Below are 18,715 nucleotides of genomic sequence, written 5' to 3'. Positions count from 1 at the left end.
TTTCAGTCCAAGATTTCTATATATGTGGCCAAATGCTCGCATATCAGTGATGGGAGGGGAACAAGCTGCAACTGTTCTAGCTACAATAGCTAAGGACCAAAAAGCAAGGGAAGGAAAACAGGTACATCTTTCTGCTTTCATTTTCAGTAGAGGCAGCGTGACTTACTCTTTCACTAGGGTTGCTAACTTTGTGAGCTAGGAAAGGGTGTTAGAAAGTGAGACACCAATGAAGTAATCATTACCCCAATGCCACCTAGTGCATTGACAAACATGAAGCATTTATGAGGTGTTTACATCTTTGAAATGTGAAGATCATTTGTGATGAGTAGCACAGACTTATTTTATTAAAAATCTTGCCAAAGGCAACTCGTAACAGCGTTTTTTTAATACAGTAGCTTCAGTAATTTTTCAGATGCTAATCCCCAATTATTCTTATACTCAGTTAAGTATATTTTTATTCTCCTTTTTCCTGTTTTAAATGTATTTTAATTTTATTGTCAGATATGCTAAATTGGTAATTGTGTGCAAAAAGAGTGAAAAACTTCGGGGAGATCATTTAGGCAGTTTCTTCAGGTTGATGCTGCATGTAAAGCTCTGCTGTCATTGTAGAAGAAAAAGAGTATTTTATCTGTTTTTGTTTATTTGGCTGTTTTTTTAGTTATCTGAAGCAGATGAAGCAGCTTTGAAGGAACCAATCATTAGGAGGTTCGAGGAAGAAGGAAACCCTTATTATTCCAGTGCAAGGTAACGTATAAATGACTATTCCAAAACTTAATTGTAATCACAGGGCTTAAGATCTAAATCTCAGTATTGAAGAACAGTAGAAGAAAGCAATCAGAAACAAAGATTGTGTTTGATGTGCAGGAGTACAAAACAACAAGCTTTAAATCTATGTTTTGTGTGTCTTATCTCAGACTTTGTAGTAGGAACTGTTTCAGAGGGGAGCATGCACTTGCAGGAATTATTCTGCTGGTTCTGTAAGTAATGATATGGTGGCATGGAGTTTATATGTTATGCATTTTATTCTGAATAAGTTTTTTATCATTCAGCCCCGTGTAGTATCTAGTCACCTTTCTAAAGCCTATTGAACAGTATGATGAGTAGCTGTATGTGTGTTAGGAAGAATTCATTTTAGTGGGATTCTGCAAGTGGAAGAGGCCAGTGGAAAAGGAGGAAGGAGCTTGAGGAAGACCTGAAGCCATTTGAAATTCTCAGGTCATGGTCATGGTAGGTGATCGTATCGGATAATAGCAAGTTTTATGGGGCATTAGCTGATGGGTGCAGCATACTCATGTTTGCTGAGAAGTCCTTTGCAGTATTTTGTGCTGATGGAATAACAGCACAAAATTCCTGGGTAAATGCCCAGGAACTAGTTAGGTTAATGAAGCAAGGTGGCATTCTGGAGTGACACCTCTGGAAAGTAGCTTGGGGGCTTTCTTGGCCCCTGATTGTTATTCTGCGTTGTTTTCATCCTGGCTGTGCTAATGATCCTGCACATTTTTTTCCTTGTGGTATCCAAAAGCTAATTTTCCACAGGCTCTCAGCTGCTAGTGATGGTAGTGGGTAGCATATATCAAAAGCCCAGATGTCAGCTTGGTAAGCAGTGCAGCTGGCTGTGAACAATGTAGGAGACTCCTGGAGTGTATAGAGGACAACTTACTGGTCCAGGCATTAGACAAGCCAACCAGAGGTGAGATGTTACTGGACCTGATACTCACCGATCTGGAGAAGTTCATTAAAGGGATTAAGGCTGGAAACAGATTGGACTGTAGTGACCATGCCCTGATTGAGTTCAGGATCTCAAGGAATGTGAGCCTGGCAAACAGCAAAATCAGGACCCTGAACTTTGGAACAGAGTGAACTTCCAGGTGTTTAAAGAGCTAGTGGATGAGATCCCCCGGGAAGCTGTCCTTAAGGAGAGAGGACAGAGGAGCAGGCAGCTCTTTAAGGCTGCACTTTTTGTAGAGCACAGGAGCTCTCCATGCTGACTTGAGCACAGCAGGCTTGCAACCATGCATGGCTAAGCAAGGATCTGCTCCTCAAACTGAGTAGTAAAAAGGCAATATACACCTAGTGGAAGCAGAGTCAGGTGACCTGAGAAGAGCTTCTTAGGAAATTAATGTTAACTTTTACTCTGTTTTCTGTTAGGATAGTGGAATATACTTAGCTGAAGTAATCATACCTGGGGAATCTGTATTAATTTTAATGTTTAATCAAATCAATACCTTTGTCAAATGGAAGCTTGTGCTATTTTGCCCTAACTGGTGCTCTGGTGGAATAAATATTTTCAGTAGGATATGTAGCACGGGGTTTGTGCTGCCATCTAGGCAGATTTCAGTAGTGCAGTTGTATAGCACATAGCTCACAGATTAAGGGAGGATTTTGATCTCATCACTGCTTGTTCTCTGCTTCTGGTAGAGGTCTGTGTGGTAGTGTTGCAGAGAGTACAGATACTCTCACCTTCTTGAGGTTTTATGCATGTGTATAACCCACTACTATTAAGTTGCAGTTTATTTAGAGTTTTACACATAATTAATGAGAATACTTTTGTGAAATCATTTATTATTATTCATATGGACTTCCTAGTGGCACACTGATTTTGATTTTTTAAAAAATATTTTTAATTTATTTAAATTTCATGGGCTTTCCCCTGATTTGAGAAATGGTGTCAGATATTAAAAACTGCTGTGATATCTCTTTTATTACCCATTAAAAATTAAGCCTAGTACCTGTGTGACAAAACCTTGTGCTCTGAGGCAAGAAGGAAAAATGAAAACATGTGTCGTCATTTTTTATAACTGGCTTTTAAGAAGAAGAATTTTCCACTCATATAACATTAAAAAAATGAGTCAAGCTGTCTGTATTTAAAATTAATCCCTACCCCAGAGGAGAAGATGAATAGTTTGTTGGGTTTTTTACATTTGCATTTTTTGTGTGTTCGCTGGAAACACAGTCAGACTCCTTGTACTCATGATTGAAAATAATTGGATTTATTTAACATTCAATATATTAAGTATATTAGCAGTACAAAAACCTGTCCTGTTCCAGAAACCAACAAGCAGTTGTCAGTATTTACAACAGTAAGTTACTAATCTGTAAGAAAGTAGTTCTGCATTTAAGATTAAGACTAGCATTAAAAAAATATTAAATTGATCTTAATAATGTCCAGTGATTTTTAGACATGAAACTCGAGTATTTAATACCAGCTTTGTGCTTTCTACTGAACAACTTTTAGCAGTTTATGTTTCCAGAATATTTGGCCGTTTTTTGAAGTTTGGTTGCAAATTTAGAAGTCACCTCGGGAAATAGCCTAAATTTGCCCAGCCTAGGAAGTAAGAAGTGCTCTTAATGCTAAGTGGCCTGTCATTTGTTGAAAAAGCAGGGTAGTTACGTGCTTCTTACTGTGCCTGTAGCTTGGAAGGGAAATGTGACATGCACAGGTGTGAGTTGGCTGAGAACTAGCCGTGGGTCTGGATTGCAGGTGGTGGGATTCATGTAATGCTGCACTCCAGATAATAGGCCCAGCTGAGGCATGAAGTCAAATGTCAGAGCTGAAATCCTGCTGAAGCTCATCTGGCCGTAAGCAGTGAAGGTGAAATGCCTCTTTTCACAGAGGAGTGCTCTTGACAAGAGCATGTGAGTGGCTCAGGTCAAAACAGTCTGTGCTGGTTTCTCTCACTCTTTAATTCATGTAGGTACAGTCTGCATTGTCTAGGAGCTCTTAATTACTGCCTGCTGTTTTGTAGAGATAATTGAGTATTTTGGTGAATATTCTCATGTTTCCTGCCCTGATTTCTTGCTTTTTTGCCAATATTACCTAATTCCTTTGCAACATCTCAGATCAATAGCTCAGAACATTTCATTACTGTGGAGTAGACTGCCCAAGCAGAAACAATGAGATGAAGTAGGGTTACAGTCCTTGCAGCAAGTAATGTACTTAAGGGAGGGATGTAGCCACCTTGCAGACCACCCTTTTCTCAGCCAGCATCAGCAGCTACTTATTAGCAAGCATTTGCTGTAAGTCAAGGTGAGGTAACCTGTTCCCTTTGCTCTAAAGGATGTTTCCAGTCTTCCAAGCATGGTAAGAAAACCAGTTGACTGTCAACTAAATGTCAGGGTGCTGTATTGAAACTGAATCTGGACAGCCTTGGTTTTGTAATGTCCCTCTGCTGAAAAGACCTACAAGAAAACTCCAGTGAACAGCTTTGCGTTACTGAGAGAAAAAAAACAGCAGGTGGGCACAAAGACTGTTGTCTGTATTGCTGCTCATGTGCAGCAGTTTGGAGGCTCCCTCATGCTGTCTTCTTGCTTAATGTCTTCTGCTTAATGTCTTAATGTCCATTGAGATTGGTGTAACCCTTCCACTTGACTTTATTAGGTTTTGAATCAAGCTTTTAGAAGTAATAGGGAGAGGGAAGGAAGAATACCCTGATGATCTTAAAATACAAGCAAATACCCCTATTTAATCTGTTTATATAATTTTGCTTTTAAATGATAAGTTGCTATATGTACAGTCAATACTGTTCCCTGCCGTTGTATTTTCTAATCAGACTTTAACTGGATTAGAACCTTGTACAATGAGCAGTCTTAATTAATGGTGGTCATTAGGCAGCACCCTCTTTAATGAGTTATATTAATCTGCTCACAGGTTTCTAAAGAGATTTCAGTGGTTTCCATCTTAACGAATTACATGAGCATTTTACTTTTGGCAACTTAATTTCTTTTCCTCACAGTGTCTCAGTTAAGAGATATTTTATGAGTGTAAGTGTGACTCATGTTCCAGCAATGGAGCTTTAATAGATAGTTTAATTATTAATGTTACATGGCAGTAGAGAATGTAGTTTTCTTTAAACAAAAAGAAGCAGGAGCCAGGGGTGACCATATGAAAGCAGCTTGACTGCCATGCAACAAAAAATCTTTATGGTTATCAATTAAAATTTAAAACTACAGTTGGGAAAGGGGTTATTCACAGGAACCAGACAGCAAGAGCTTAGACCGTGCACATTATCCCAAATAAGATACAGACAACTCTTGTCTGTCATCTACATCAGAATATGCTGTTAGTACCACTTCCATGCAGATAGAAGCGTGGCTATTCCAAAGCGTGGTTTACTAGCCCACTAGAGAGGAGGTACTGACTGAGAATCCTAAAATGAGAAGAAATTAGATAGAGCTACAGTTTTCGTATATTTGTAATTTGGGTTAATAGCAAATTTTTTTGCTTTGAAAGAAGGGGTTTTTTTGGTTTTTGTTTTGTTTTGTTTTTTTTACATTTGAAGAAATTCTTTACTGTGAGGGTGGTGAGACACTAGAACAGGTTTGTCCCGAGAAGCTGTGGATGCTCAGGGCTCTGAGCAAGCTGATCTAGTGGGAATTGTCCCTGCCCATGGTGGGGAGATTAGAACTGGATGGTCTTTGAGGTCCCTTCCAACCCAAACCATTCTGTGATTCTACGATTTTTCCAGACTTCTTTCTCTGCTGCTTGGAAACCAGCAGCCAGGTCAGTGAGTGCCACAGCTACTGCGGTGCACTTCTTTAGTCAAAATTTTGTTTTCAATCCCAGGAGAGAAGCAGCACAGTTTTGCTGAATTACACATCAAAGTCTTCCCTTCTCCAAACTCCTTTCTTCTTCTGTACTTCAGTTTTGCTTTTGTGCCCCGTTTGGTTTAACTGTCTCCTCTACTTGAGAAGCTGCACCATGATAAGATATATTTATAGTAGAGCATTCTTTCTGAGCTGTGTATCCTTCTTCTCTCTGCTAGCTGGAGGACATGTTCGTAATCTGAGTCTGAACACTTGTGCCTGATCTTGTTAGAGGGGTCTTTTATTGGAATTCCATTTTGTGCATCATATGGTCCACATCATATGTGTTACAACACATCCCTGTTGTAAATTAAAAAGCATACATTATCAATCTCTTGATATTTTATCTGACTTGATGGAAATTGCTCTCACAGCAAGTGGTGAAGTAAAGCAAAGATGGGAGACACTCAGTAATGTCTGCTGCTGCCTTGAGCTTATTTGCATGTGTTTTTGTGCAGTTTGCAGTCCTCTTTCTTTTAGGAGTGAAGTTGGCACATTTAGCATTGAAAGAAGAGTAAAAAATACATTGTTTCTTGTCTAATAGATTTTTTTCAATTAATCTCCAAGCAACAGGAAGTTTGCAGATGGAACTTCAGTTAGAAAGGAAGGGCTGTGCCTTGTCTTGGTAGAGTCAGTTTTGGCTCCCTATTCATGACTGTTTCTCATATTTTTAAATTTTTCACAGACAAAGAATTAAGCATTAGCCAACACTGAAGTAAGTTCAAAAATAGTGTAAAGTAAGTCTCTCTTACAGAAAGATGGGATAGAGGAGGAGCATCCCTTTCTTAACCAAAGATACGGTGCTTGTGTTTGGCAGGATGGAGCTGTTCTTGAGAACTGATCCCACAAAGATTTTAATTTTTGGCTAATATCAGAGACTATTTACAAGTGTTGGTGATTTTGGGGACTTGGGAATTTGATAATTGCTCATTTATAATTTAATTGCCTTCAGGCCTGGGTTAAGAGAGGTAATATCTTTCTGTTGTTCAGAAACTGACTTCAGTATATTTAAAAACTAAATATAAGTAATTATATTGGGTCTGGCTGAGATGGAGTTCATTTCCCCACAACAGCCCTCACAGTGCTGTGCTTTGCATTGGTAGCTAGAAAGGTGTTGATAACACACCAGTGCTTTGGATACTGCTGAGCAGGGCTGGCACAGCATCAGCGCTGTCTCTCAACGCTCCCTTACCGCATCAAGGGGTGGGCAAGATCCTGGGAGAGGACACAAGTAGGCCAGCTGACCCAAATTATCCACAGGGATATTCCATACCATATGATGACAACTCTGATATAAAAGCTGAAGGAAGGAGGAGGAAAGGGGGGCATTTGTTATTAACAGTGTTTGCTGCCTTGAGCAAACACCACGCGTGCTGAAGCCCTGCTTCCCAGGAAGTGGCTGGATGTCACTGACAGGAAGAAAAGAATAAAATTACTGGGTTTTTTCTCTTTGTTTGTGCATGTGAAAATTTTCAGTTTTGCTTTAGTAAATGTCCTTATCTCATTTTCTATCTTATTTTCTCCCCACCGTCCAGATGGGAAAGGGAGTGATGGAGCAACCTGGGGGCGCCTGGCGTCCAGCCAAGGTCACCCACAATAGAAATTCTGGGAATACCTGAAGTTTGCTCTGAATTTTTTAATGAGGAAAGAATACACACTTGTATCATCCTCGTCTGACTTTTGAATTAACATGAATAGTGTAAATAATGATGTGACATAATCCTTAAAACGCAAGCATTCTTAATAGAAAAAGGTAGGTCATAGGCAGAAGGTCATTTTCCACGTGAATATTAACAAGCAAAGAGGGTTTTTTTCTTGAAGGTGATGACTACGAATAAGTATTAAGAATCTCATTTGAAATATGTAAACCTGACATTCTTCATTTATCTAAAATTTATACTTTTTTCTAGAAAACAAATTCCCTGGAATAATACACACCTGTCTATTGCATTGATGGTCAAGGTGAATTGACTCCATGGCTTTAAGTATAGTTTAGCTCTTTACTCCTCTTTTTTTAGTATAACCATTTCCAGTTCCATGGGCTTGAAGATCTACCAGCTGCATATGTTAATTTCCTTCAATTATTATTGATTTGTTATGGTTTTGTGTTTTTTCTAGATTATGGGATGATGGAATTATTGATCCAGCTGACACAAGACTGGTTTTGGGACTCAGTCTCAGCGCAGCATTAAACGCACCTACGAAGAAGACAGAATTTGGAGTTTTCAGGATGTGATCTTAAACATACAACTGTCAGAATTACCTCTGTGTATTTTATTTGGGGATGGACAGCAAACATACTGCAGTGTTGCAGTGATGAAAAAATAAAGATTTGTATAATGCAGTTTTTACTGCAAATTTTGTAATTATTTTCGCTAATTGTCACACAGTGCTTCAGTGTTTTCATAGTGATTTGGGATAAGTCACAGTGTTTGGGTAACTGCATTGTATGAATAAACTGCAGGTTCTAGCATTATATTTCATGTATGACAAGAAACCATTGGTACTATCTCATATAAATAAATCTGCAAAATATGCTACATATTTGGGGTTTATCAGCTCCTTTATTTCTTTTAATTCTTTTTTGTATGTCTCCTATAAATGCAAAATGTTTTTGCAATCCAACCAAAAAAAAAAAAATCCACATTTGCTAGTAAACAATTTTTGCAAAGAGAAGTGCTGTAAGGGCAGCTAGGAAGTTCAACGCAGCATGAAAGTACAGATTTCACACAGTTGTTGGCATCCTGTCCTTTCTCTGACTTTCATCCCAAAAAACATGCTCCGTGTGGTTCCCTCAAGTCAAAGCAACAAGAGAACCTGATGGGTGCTGTTACGACCCGCCCCAGAAAAAGGGGGGAGGGGGTAACTCAGGTTTTTATCAATAATTCCCTTGGGGTGGATTAAAGTGAAACGACACTAAATAATCGGTGTCTGAAAACATATACTGGCAAGGTTTATTTTAACAATTCTGTATCAACAGGCATGCTAGCAGTTTGGGTGCTGTCATACAACAATGTGACACAGAGATAACCTTTGGGGGGCGAAGAAAATGCATAGGGGAGAGAAAAACCCAGGATGACAGTAAGGGAAAGTAAGGGAAAGAAAAGCTGAGGGTGGACAGATGTATATAGTCACCGCCCACGGGGTCCAACGATGCTTCCATGTCTGAAGTGGTGGCCTTGATCCGCTGGGGGTGAAGGAAGGAAGCCCCCACACTCCAAGAAGTTGTGAGTTATATCCATGGTCAGTGTCACAGGCCGTGTCTCGAGCCTCCAAACATCTCCTGGGTCTGTGCTGAGTTTTTTTTGTGTCTTGCCTGGTTCCCGCCTTTCCAAATTAGCAGAGGGAGGGAGGGGCCTGATTGCTCAGCAGAGGTATCATGCAAGTCAAAAGCCTGTAAAAGTCTCCTAGAATGCATAAATCATTAACCATTTCAGTCTCTGACAGGTGCGTAGTGTTTCCTGGAAGAGCTGGGGAGCGTGTGCTGGTGCCTGTGGAAGCAGGAGGTTGCTGCATGCACTTCAGAGGATGGGGGTTGGCTGAAAAGGTGTTGAAACATCTCGCTGTGTGATCCTGCTGGCTATTTTAGTTTCACAAAGACAGAGTGCTCTCCCCACAGGGATCAATGCTTCACCCAGAGCAGAAGCTTGAAATCCACTGAGTTAAAAGGTATTGAGGTGCTGGAATGCTTTGGTTATTCTGACTTATTTATTGTAGCTTGTTGCAGTGTAACGTTTTTCAAGAATTCAGTGTCTGTAGTTTAATTTGTTCCTTTAGAAACACTGAACCTTGTAGAAACTAAATGCTTGGCAAGTAGTGTGCCTAAAATAAGGAGACGAATACTGTGATAGCTAGGACTAGGAAGGTGATTTTAGCTAGCTTTGCTCTATGGGTGCTCAGATAACCATTGGCAGAAATATTCTTAACTGAGAGTCAAAATCCAAGAAGAGTCAAATCCAAGAAGAGTTAATGTTCATGAATGGAGGTCCTATCCTGTGCTGGCCTGTGGGGAGAGGAAGGATTGCTGGTCGGAGTGATCATCCTGGGTGAGGTGCTAGCTACAGTCTTCCTAGGCTTGTGTGGTAGAGGAGTTCCCCTTGGAGTCAGGGAGGGGATGGAAGGTCTGCTGTCTACCAGCTAGGGAGGGGATGGAAGGTCTGCTGTCTACCAGCTTTCTCAGTTGTGTCTCAGACAGATGCAAAAGAGAAAATGAAATAATTCTTTGGAGTGGGGATCTTCAATGTAGAATACAGACAGCCTAGCATATGTTGAACTGTGTGGTCTCTGGCACACCTCTGTATTGCACTAACAAGACCAGTTTTCTCTCTCATTTTACTGAGATGTGATGTGTCCAAAACCTGGTGTGTTCTGCACCACTAGAAATATTTCTTCTGTAGGTTTTCACAGGTGTAATCTCACTATCATGCTTGCATGTATGTTCTTATTAAATAAATATTTATCAGAGAGTAATATATTAAAATACTGGCAACTGGGCACAGAGCTGTGCTTTTGTGCCACTGATTCTTGTTCATGTCTCTCTACATGGATTTGTGGCACGGACCCAGGATTTCTTTATCCTAAAAGTACAGTGAAATTGCTTATGGTTAGTGGACTTCTGAAATGCTTTTTAAAATATCCTGCTTTTAAATATGTATTTATAAAATATGGCCAGGGAGAAATGAAGTTTCAGACCCTGAAATGACTGCTGTTCATGGCTTCCAGTAAGACGAGACATTTCATTTTCTACTACAGTTGAATAATCCATTCAGACACTTTTTGTCTTTCTGTTCTAAATTACGGGGGTCACGTTCCCCTATCTGTCACTCCCAAAGCCATAAGGAGTCTTGCCTGTTTCTGCAGAATTTTTTTGCTTTAAATATACTCCTTCAATGAGACTGATAATTAAATGCTGAGTTGGAGACAGTAACAAATAATCCCGGGATACAGATAATAGAAGTAGATACATTTGGAAGGATTCATGCTTCTGAGAATGATAACTCTGTATCACTTGTTATGTGTAAAAAGGCAGTTATTTACAGTTGTCAAAATTTCTTCCTCTGAATATATGTGCCAAGTCAAACACGTCTCTCAATAAATAGGAATGTTCTGCCTTAATAATACTTAGCTTTGGAAACATGTTAAGCAAATGAAATTAATCAGCATAGGCTTAACATCCCATCAGCATGTTCTTGTGAGCGGTCATTACAGAGCAGGACCTTCACTGCAGAATAGCAGTTTAGAGGGTCACTAGTGATCGTCACTCCTCCACTGCACAGATATTTTGGAAAAGCTTGTGCAGGTTAATGTGCTGTGTTTCGTATGCAGGCGCTGACTGTACTTGTGTGTGGTGGCACTGATTGCAGAGATGACGTCTTGCTGCCCAGGGGTTTGCTGTAAAAACTTGTTTTCTGTGGATCCAGCAGGAGTGAGGAGTTGGACCCTATGCTTGTACTATATGTGTTGATGTTGGTAGATCTATTCATACTGTCTCAAAATAATCACTCACGTCTCTTACGTTGCCTCTAACACCAGGAATCTCATGCTTTTGCAGGGGCAGCTGCCTTTTAGGTTTAACATGGATACAAGTACAACAGTCATTCTCACTTCCCATTGGCACTGTGTACTAGTAGGAGCTCTTTTGGATGTTTAGTGAAAGGAAATTGTAAGTAAACCTAAGTAAAAGGTAGCTGCCACTACAGGGGCATAATAATTCTGTTGGCATAGGCATTGTGAAAGCTGTGGGTAACTATTTCAAGATTTGTCCTACTCGTCTCTGGTACCTGTCACCTGTTCACTGTAGTATTGGAGCAGCTCACAACCACTAATGTGTTCCTGTACTGGAAAGGATGATACATTCCAGGGATGATGCTGATTTTTCAGATGGAAGTTGAGGAACAAGGGAAATGGCTGTGCCATGTCAAGTGCACCAGCTGTGGTGGACCAGGACATCAGACTCAGTGCTCTAGACTTGCAGGGGACCTTTCTGCTCCCGTCTGGTCTTGCCTTCAGCATAGCTGTTCTAAGCTGTGTGTCCCCCTCCTGCCTTAGAGTAGAGGGAAGGCCAAGAGCTTATCTGGTTCCAGTTCTCTGTGGCAGCTAAACAGTGGTCTATTTAAGAGAGGTCAACATTTGACTACAGTTTGTTTAAAAGTCAAAAAGGTTTAAAAGGTTTTCAAACACCTGTTTAAGGAAAGGGGAAGCTGTGAATGAGGTGGGTTAAGCTGCTTATCATGTCCCTAGAGACTGTTGCAGTAACCAAGGGTTACCTTCTCAAATTACCTGGGCTAAGATGGTGAATTCAGGATGGATCATAAAAACATACCTGTTGCCATTTTCCTTTTTATTCTCATTCCAGCTGGGAAGGTGCTGGGAACCACTGGGAGCTACAATTTTGTCTTCAATCAAAATTGAAGTTTTGACTGAATTGGCCGTTTTTTAACAAACATCAAGGTAGAGCCTCTGGAGCACAATCATAGCAAGGCTTGTGAGCCTGCTTCCGGGGCTGAAATGAGATGTGGGTGGCCACAGCCTCTATGACAGCTCTGCCTGCAGAAATGGAGAAGCCACTGGGTACCTGCTACTCTTCCACCCATTTTGGGGTTAGTTTAATGGAGAGTTTGTAGCCTCAGTGTTTGTGTGGGCATTTGTGTATATACTGTTCTTCCGAGAACCCATCTTTTATTTTAGTGGCTGTTCTCCAATCTATTACTCATCAAGATGAATTGCTATCTCCTGCTGAAATAGATGTTATCTTTCAAGTATGCCTCTGGACTCTTATTGCTTCAAATGTGGCAGAACTCTGATTTAGCTTAGATTTTCCTTGCTATTCAAGGTTTCAGCCAAAGAAATGTCTTGATTCAGAAAACCAATGATGGTATATTATCTTATTTTTTTTTACTGTGGTTTATAAATTAAGGCAATTTAAAAAGGCACTTATAAAAGCCTGCTGCTTTTCAGCAAAGCCTTAAAGCATCCACTTAAAGCCGGATGTCCATTTTCATGTCTCTGATTCAGTAAAGCACTTGTTCAAATGCTTCATGCTAATCTCTACAGTCTAGTAATCCTAAAATCCATCCAACTCTTATGTCTATGTCAAGCCAATACTAGAACACATAAATGCCACAGAAATACTCAGCAGCATCAATATAAACCTCCATTATTCCTGCTTTTAGAAGTACACTTAATTAGTTGATCATGGTGGAAGAGTGTGATTATGAAAAGCATATACCATGTATGACTTTAAAAGTTATTCATTAGATGTAGAGATGATAATGCACATTGATTGTGTTCTGTTTGTACCTCATTTGCAGTAACATTCACATGGAGAAAGTTAGCTTTGAGAAGCTTGAATTAGTAAATTGAATTAGTATATTAGTACAACACAGCTGTTTGTGTCTGAGATCTGATGGCATTTTGTGTAGATTATCTGGAGCTGAGCTCTGCAGTGCCACAGGCTCCCCTAATTCCAGAGTCAGTCCCTTTCATATGACTGGTTACTGACACAGTCAAAAGGTACCTGCCTTTTTGTAACTGGGAACAGTGGTCTTGCACTTTTTAAACCTTGACACTTTTCTGCTCCTTGACATGGTAGCTTCTGACACTCTTATTTAATATTCAGCTATCCTGCTGATATTTTTTCTGCTGATTTTTTACCCCCTCGTGATAGAGACAAGGTGAATGGGGAACTAGGAGCAGTGATGTTTGCAGAGACAGTGTAATGCAGACAGTAACAAGCAGAAACATACAGTTCTGTGAGTGTCTGTAGCCAGACAGATACAACAACTTTTGGAAAGAGAAATTTGTAATTGCTTCCACATTAAAGAATAATTTTACTGGGGTAACTAAAATTAAGCTCAGCTTTTTACAGGAAATGCAAGTTCAAAAGAAAACAGTCGTGTTTTCTGAGCATCTCTGTGGTGTGTTCAAAACTGCATGACTAATCCTCATACTATAAAATACAACTTGAATTTTTGGTCAGGCTTCACAGATGCTGCTATCAAAGTTGAATAGGCCATATATCTGCCTCTCCATATGAAGTGTTGCATTTTTCATAGCCTAAGAAACTTTGTTTTGGCAAACCCATCATTTTCAGTACTGCATATGGTTGTGTTTTTGTTCCAAAGCCTGGGCTTTGCTATGACTGGTTCACCACCAGCATGATGTCTGAAATCTTAGCCTTCCTGATGGTAAAATGAAACAACGATTCATGCAAACAGGCAGAGGATCTCTCCTCTGACCAGCAATTACAAATGAGACCTTTGCTGAATGTGATGATCAATTGGAGTGTGTGGGAGGAGGTAACAGCAAGAGGTGAACACGCAGTTCTGGAGGCAAGCAACGTGATAGTCAGAGAGATCAGAGCCTTTTTATTGCTTCAAACAAAATAGTGCTGTTGGAAATGACTTGTTAAACTCCTTTTGTTCCCTTAAAACATTGCCTGCCTACTTGGAAAAATACATCCCTGGGCCTGTTTAATTTTCCTTTAAACAACTTTTTTTTTTTTCTACTCATATTGTGTTCCTAGCTCCCCTTCCTAGCCCCCCTACAAATGACGAGCAGGTAGAGTTTTGTTAAGGAGGTTTTTCAAATTCCTCCTTCTCCAGATGATCCTTCACCTGAGGAGCCTCAGCCCAGTTCCTACTGCCACTGGCTTTCAGGCAGGAACATCCCCATCCTACTGCAGAGCTTGCAGCTGGAAGTGGAGCCTCCTCACAGGCAGACCCTGCTCCTTGTCTCCTTGTCCCCACAACCCACATGCCAGTTGGCCAGATTTCTCACGCCAGCAAAGCTGCTGCTCATTAACCCTGTTTTGCCCCAGCATTGGCCCAGATGAGCCTGGAAAGGGCTGAGCATTGTCCCTCATCTTGCACGTTCTTCTCGGCATGCCACTTTCTCTATGGGAGAAGCTGCTCCTGTCTTCTTCCTGCCCCCACCATGACCATGAGGCCTGGGCAGTTTTGAGCCTGCCAGGGATGCTTTCGGTGACAGTATTCAGGAACATTAAGGCCACTGGGCTTGAAGAGCTAAATGTCAGTAGGAAGGCCTGAATGAGATGTGTTCACTCATGATAGGTCTCCTTTTGGCGACTACACTTTTTTTTTCTTATTGCAGAAGTGGCCTCATTTGACACACAGGGTGTATGATACTCCCCAAGCACCTGCTCTGTAATCTGATATTTGGTCTCAAGCACCATTCACAGTTCTTCTTGAAGTATTAGCAGTAACTTTTATCCTGAGCATTTTGATGCTGCTTCTTACCTTGCCCTGTGGTCCTGAGCCTCCCTACCCTATTGTTTCCCATCTGTCCTCATTCAAGCATTCCTATCCTCATCAGCTCATTTCTCGTCATCATCTTTCCCTCCTCCCCGACTCCCTCAGGCTAATCCTCACATCCTTGCTCTTCCTTCCATCACGTCGTGCTTTTCTTTAGCCTGCAAGCTACTAACTCTCCCTCCTCTCAGATTCCTGTGTTGACTTCCCAGCCCAGTCTCCCAGATAGCCCAACCTCCACTCGCACCTTAATGTGTCCAGTGGCCACCCTCTCCTTCCTCCATCCCAACCCTCAGGAGCGAAGGAAGAGCTTCCCACTCCGCTCACACAACACGGGGGAGACCCGGCCCTCCTCTGCGGACAAGGCACGGGGGGTGCGGGCAGGGTGCGGGTGGCCGGCCCGCGTCCCCCACGTTCGCTCTCGGGAGACGGAGCCGCTTGTACTGTTTGGCCCGAGGGCGAGGGAGACAACCTCCGCCCGGGGCGACCGCTTTTTGGGGCACCCACTGGGGCGGTGGGAGGTGGGGGGCACCGATCGCAGCCGCCCGTGCGGCCCCGGGGCGCGGCGCTCGGCGGTGGGCGCTGACGCAGGCGGGGCGGGCGCGGCGCTATAAAGGCGGCGGCGGCGGCGGCGGCGGGGCGGCAGCACCATGGAGAGCTGCCGGGCCCTGGCGCTCTGCGCCGTGGCGGCCGCGCTGCTGCTCAGCGCCCGCGGGCAGGGCTCGGCCCCGCCGCGCCGCGCCCGAGACCTGGGAGCGCCCGGCGGCGGCGGCGCGTCCCGGGAGAAGGAGCTGGTGGGGCGGGGGACCGGGGCCGGGGCCGGGGCGGGGGCGGTGGGAACCACCCGGGCGGGCGCGGTCTGATCGGGGCTGCGGGGGTCTCTCGGCAGATCGAGGCGCTGCAGGAGGTGCTGGAGAAGCTGAAGAGCAAGCGGGGACCGCACTACGAGAAGAAGTTCGGGCAAGTGCCCATGGTGAGTGTCCCGGCGGGATGGGAAGGGACCGGGAAGGGAAGGGAAGAGGAGAGGGAAGGGGGTGGGACGGGACGGGGAGAGACGGGACGGGACACGGAAGGAAAGAGAAGGGAAAGGAAGGGGGCAGCGCGGAATGAGGCGGGACGGGACGGAACAGAATGAGACCAGGATGGGGAAGGGAAAGAAAGGGAAGGGGAAGAACGGGACGAGACGGGACAGAACGGAACAGAACCCCCCTCCTCACCGCCGGCCGGTGCCCGCAGTGCGACGCCGGGGAGCAGTGTGCCGTGAGGAAGGGGGCCCGCATCGGGAAGCTCTGTGACTGCCCTCGGGGGACTTCGTGCAATTCCTTCCTCCTCAAGTGCCTGTAAGCAGGGACGCCCCGAGACAAGCCGCTGGGAGCGCAGGCACCGACTTCTGGCCGCCCCGACGTGCCGGCCTGGGGTGACAGCGACGACTTCCCGCAGCACTTTCGCCCGAGAAACGCAGCGAGAAGCCCCCGCGTCACCCATGTAACGCCGTCCGTGACATCCGACATCCGTGGAGCTGTTTTCTTTCTCTCCCCCGTCCCACCCCTTCCCCTCCCTCTCCTCCTCCTCGCTTGTTTTTGTCCGTCCAGGGAAATCCCGGGCCGCGCCTTGGCGAGTAGAAGTGCCGGTCCCGGGAACTGCAGTGCCGGTGCGCAGCCGAGTGGTGCCGAGCCGTGCCGGGAAGCGAGACTGGCTCCGTGCCGTGCCCCGGGCTGTCCGGCCCCTTCCTCGGGCTGGGAACATCCACCCGCTGCCGGCTGGAGGAGCTGGGGCCAGGGGGATTCCCCTGGGTGGTTGGGGGTAAGATGGGGGGGCGGGAAGCGGGTGTGTCCAAAACACCTCGACCCCTCTTTCTTGCCTCGCAGCTGAGAGGTCCGGGGTCAGCACACCCCAGAGCGAGCGGCCCGCAGCCCGCGGTGGGGTTTGCCTGCACTGCCGGCTTCAGGCCAAATCCAGTTGTGCTCACCCTGTGCTGCAGAAAGTCCTACGTGAGATACTGGTGGTGTTCAGGGGTCCGGCACTAGCCTGGCTGGGGTGGGGCTGGGGGGAAATCAGTTGCTTTACCGGAGCCACCACGGAGAGAAAGCTGTCTGGATCCGTTGCAAACTACCTGGGGATATCCTAGTCATCTAGACCAAATGGCTCACGTTTCTACAATGAACTGATGTATATAAGTATGTCTGTCCTCCACAGGTACACTGTGTGTTTCAGCAAACTCCTTACATGTTTCAATCCTTTGTTTGTCTCTACTAATAAAGTCAGTGTTCTGATTTTGGTGTTTTGGAAGTTCTAATTCACACACAGGAATCCCCAGCACTCAGAGTGAGATTCTAAGGGTTTCTTCAAAACTATTTCCACTGTGTACTTTAGCCAGATCATTAGGACTGAAAATTGAGGTTCATGTTTTTCTGGTGCTGCTAAGCTGATGGATGCTCCCTTCCCACTGGCACCCAGAGGGATTGGGCCAAATGCAGAGGCTTTGGGCCTCAGGTTTTCCTTTGGGAGAGGACAGGGTTCATCTCCAGGCTGGGGAGGCAGTGTAGTGGGGTCAACCATCATGAGCTGGATCATCTTTGTTGCTTTATGTTTGATTCCCATAAAAGATGGATCACTGAAGGAACTTCTTGACTCTCCTTTAGCACAACCCATCTGTGGCTGTGTTTGCCAGAACCAGCTGTTACTTCCATCAGCATGGAGATGAGGGGCTGAATGGGCAGACACAAGGGAAAGACACAAAAACAGGTTTCATGTTTGGTGCTGCAGAGAGCATGAATTTATATGAGAAACCCAGAGCTGTGTGAGAAAAAGAAGAGATTTCTGTAAGGCATTTGCTTTACTCCTGAAGAGTAAAAGCACATAAGCAATTCTGGCTGAAAGAGGTACAGAAAAACTAACTGGAATCCTATTAATTTTTTTATCAGTATTATTACTATTATTATTGCTGTTATTGTTGTTTCTGGGTATTGTTGTTGTTATTATTAGTTATTCTTTTCCAGGCCAGGGACAAGCTCTTCTTAGTCCAGAGAAAGAGAAAATAAAGAGCAGCTGAAAACATCCAGAGTTTGAAGGCTGCTGTAGCAGATGGGGCCACAAGACTTGGGGATGTCATTCATGGCCAAGGCAGTACTAATCTGGGGTACTGTGTATGCTGGGGGAGGAAAGGAGGGCAGTGTTAGATTAGTGCAAGGGCCATGGTGCAAATGGTGAGAACACTGTTCAGGGAGGACCTTGCAGAGAGAGGGGATATGGAGTGAGCAGGGATAGAGCAGTGGGATTTTCCAGGTGGAGATGGCAACCAGTTGTGACCGAAGTTTTTGTGACTGTGTGTGAGTGCTGGCCTGTGGGGGAGAGATGTGATAGTGTATTCGCAGGGCTGGAGGCAAGTGTCAGGGGGTAACTGTGCTCATGGATTTATGTTTTATGGTATTTCCCAGACAAACTGTAGGCATTAGCTCTTGATCTCTTGTGGAAAAATGAAATACTTTTTGTAGCACCTGTGTTTGGTTCCCATACAAACAATAACAAGGACTTATATTTAGGTACTAGATGCTTTCAGGCATAGAGCACATAGGCTGGGTGTTTGATGGTCCCCTCAGCACCGTGTCCAGCCCCAAGTCTCAACATGAAGGTTTATTTACACAGAATTGGACTGAAACACGAAATATTGGACTAAAATTTATCAAGAATTATTCAGCTCACATGTTAATTTTATAGCTCTTGTTTTGCCTGATCATAGTGCTCAAAATTATAAATGTGGTTTACATAATGATCAAAATTATAAATCTAAAACCTTACTTAAGGGAACTGGCATTTATGGTTTACTTGTCTGACACTGTCATTATGACAATACTCTCTGCAAT

General features: G+C 43.7%; 2 protein-coding genes across 2 annotated transcripts in view; both read left to right on the top strand.

The window, feature by feature from the left end:
* MCCC2 (methylcrotonoyl-CoA carboxylase 2) overlaps nucleotides 1–7,908 on the top strand; it is a 35,989-nt gene extending 28,081 nt beyond the window's left edge. The window contains exons 15-17 of the mRNA XM_032675987.1: nucleotides 7–121; nucleotides 659–744; nucleotides 7,702–7,908. Coding sequence (XP_032531878.1) covers nucleotides 7–121; nucleotides 659–744; nucleotides 7,702–7,819 — 319 coding nt within the window. The 3' untranslated portion in view covers nucleotides 7,820–7,908. The remainder of the gene's footprint in view (nucleotides 1–6; nucleotides 122–658; nucleotides 745–7,701) is intronic.
* A 7,591-nt stretch (nucleotides 7,909–15,499) lies between these two features.
* CARTPT (CART prepropeptide) lies at nucleotides 15,500–17,125 on the top strand. Its single transcript, XM_032675808.1, has 3 exons — nucleotides 15,500–15,646; nucleotides 15,742–15,825; nucleotides 16,089–17,125. Exons 1-3 carry the CDS (start codon nucleotides 15,503–15,505, stop codon nucleotides 16,194–16,196), a joined length of 336 nt encoding a protein of 111 aa, XP_032531699.1. The 5' UTR covers nucleotides 15,500–15,502; the 3' UTR covers nucleotides 16,197–17,125.
* Nucleotides 17,126–18,715: the final 1,590 nt, after the last annotated feature.

This window comes from Chiroxiphia lanceolata, chromosome Z (genome assembly GCF_009829145.1).
Source record: "Chiroxiphia lanceolata isolate bChiLan1 chromosome Z, bChiLan1.pri, whole genome shotgun sequence".
Lineage (NCBI taxonomy): Eukaryota > Metazoa > Chordata > Aves > Passeriformes > Pipridae > Chiroxiphia > Chiroxiphia lanceolata.
This window is presented reverse-complemented; position numbering and strand designations above follow the sequence as displayed.

Bases quoted from the DNA above. Each gene is read 5' to 3' on its own strand.
- CARTPT (XM_032675808.1), top strand. From the start codon at position 15,503: ATGGAGAGCTGCCGGGCCCTGGCGCTCTGCGCCGTGGCGGCCGCGCTG. The intron at 15,647-15,741 runs GTGGGGCGGGGG...GTCTCTCGGCAG, and splicing joins CGTCCCGGGAGAAGGAGCTG to ATCGAGGCGCTGCAGGAGGT. The intron at 15,826-16,088 runs GTGAGTGTCCCG...CGGTGCCCGCAG, and splicing joins AGTTCGGGCAAGTGCCCATG to TGCGACGCCGGGGAGCAGTG.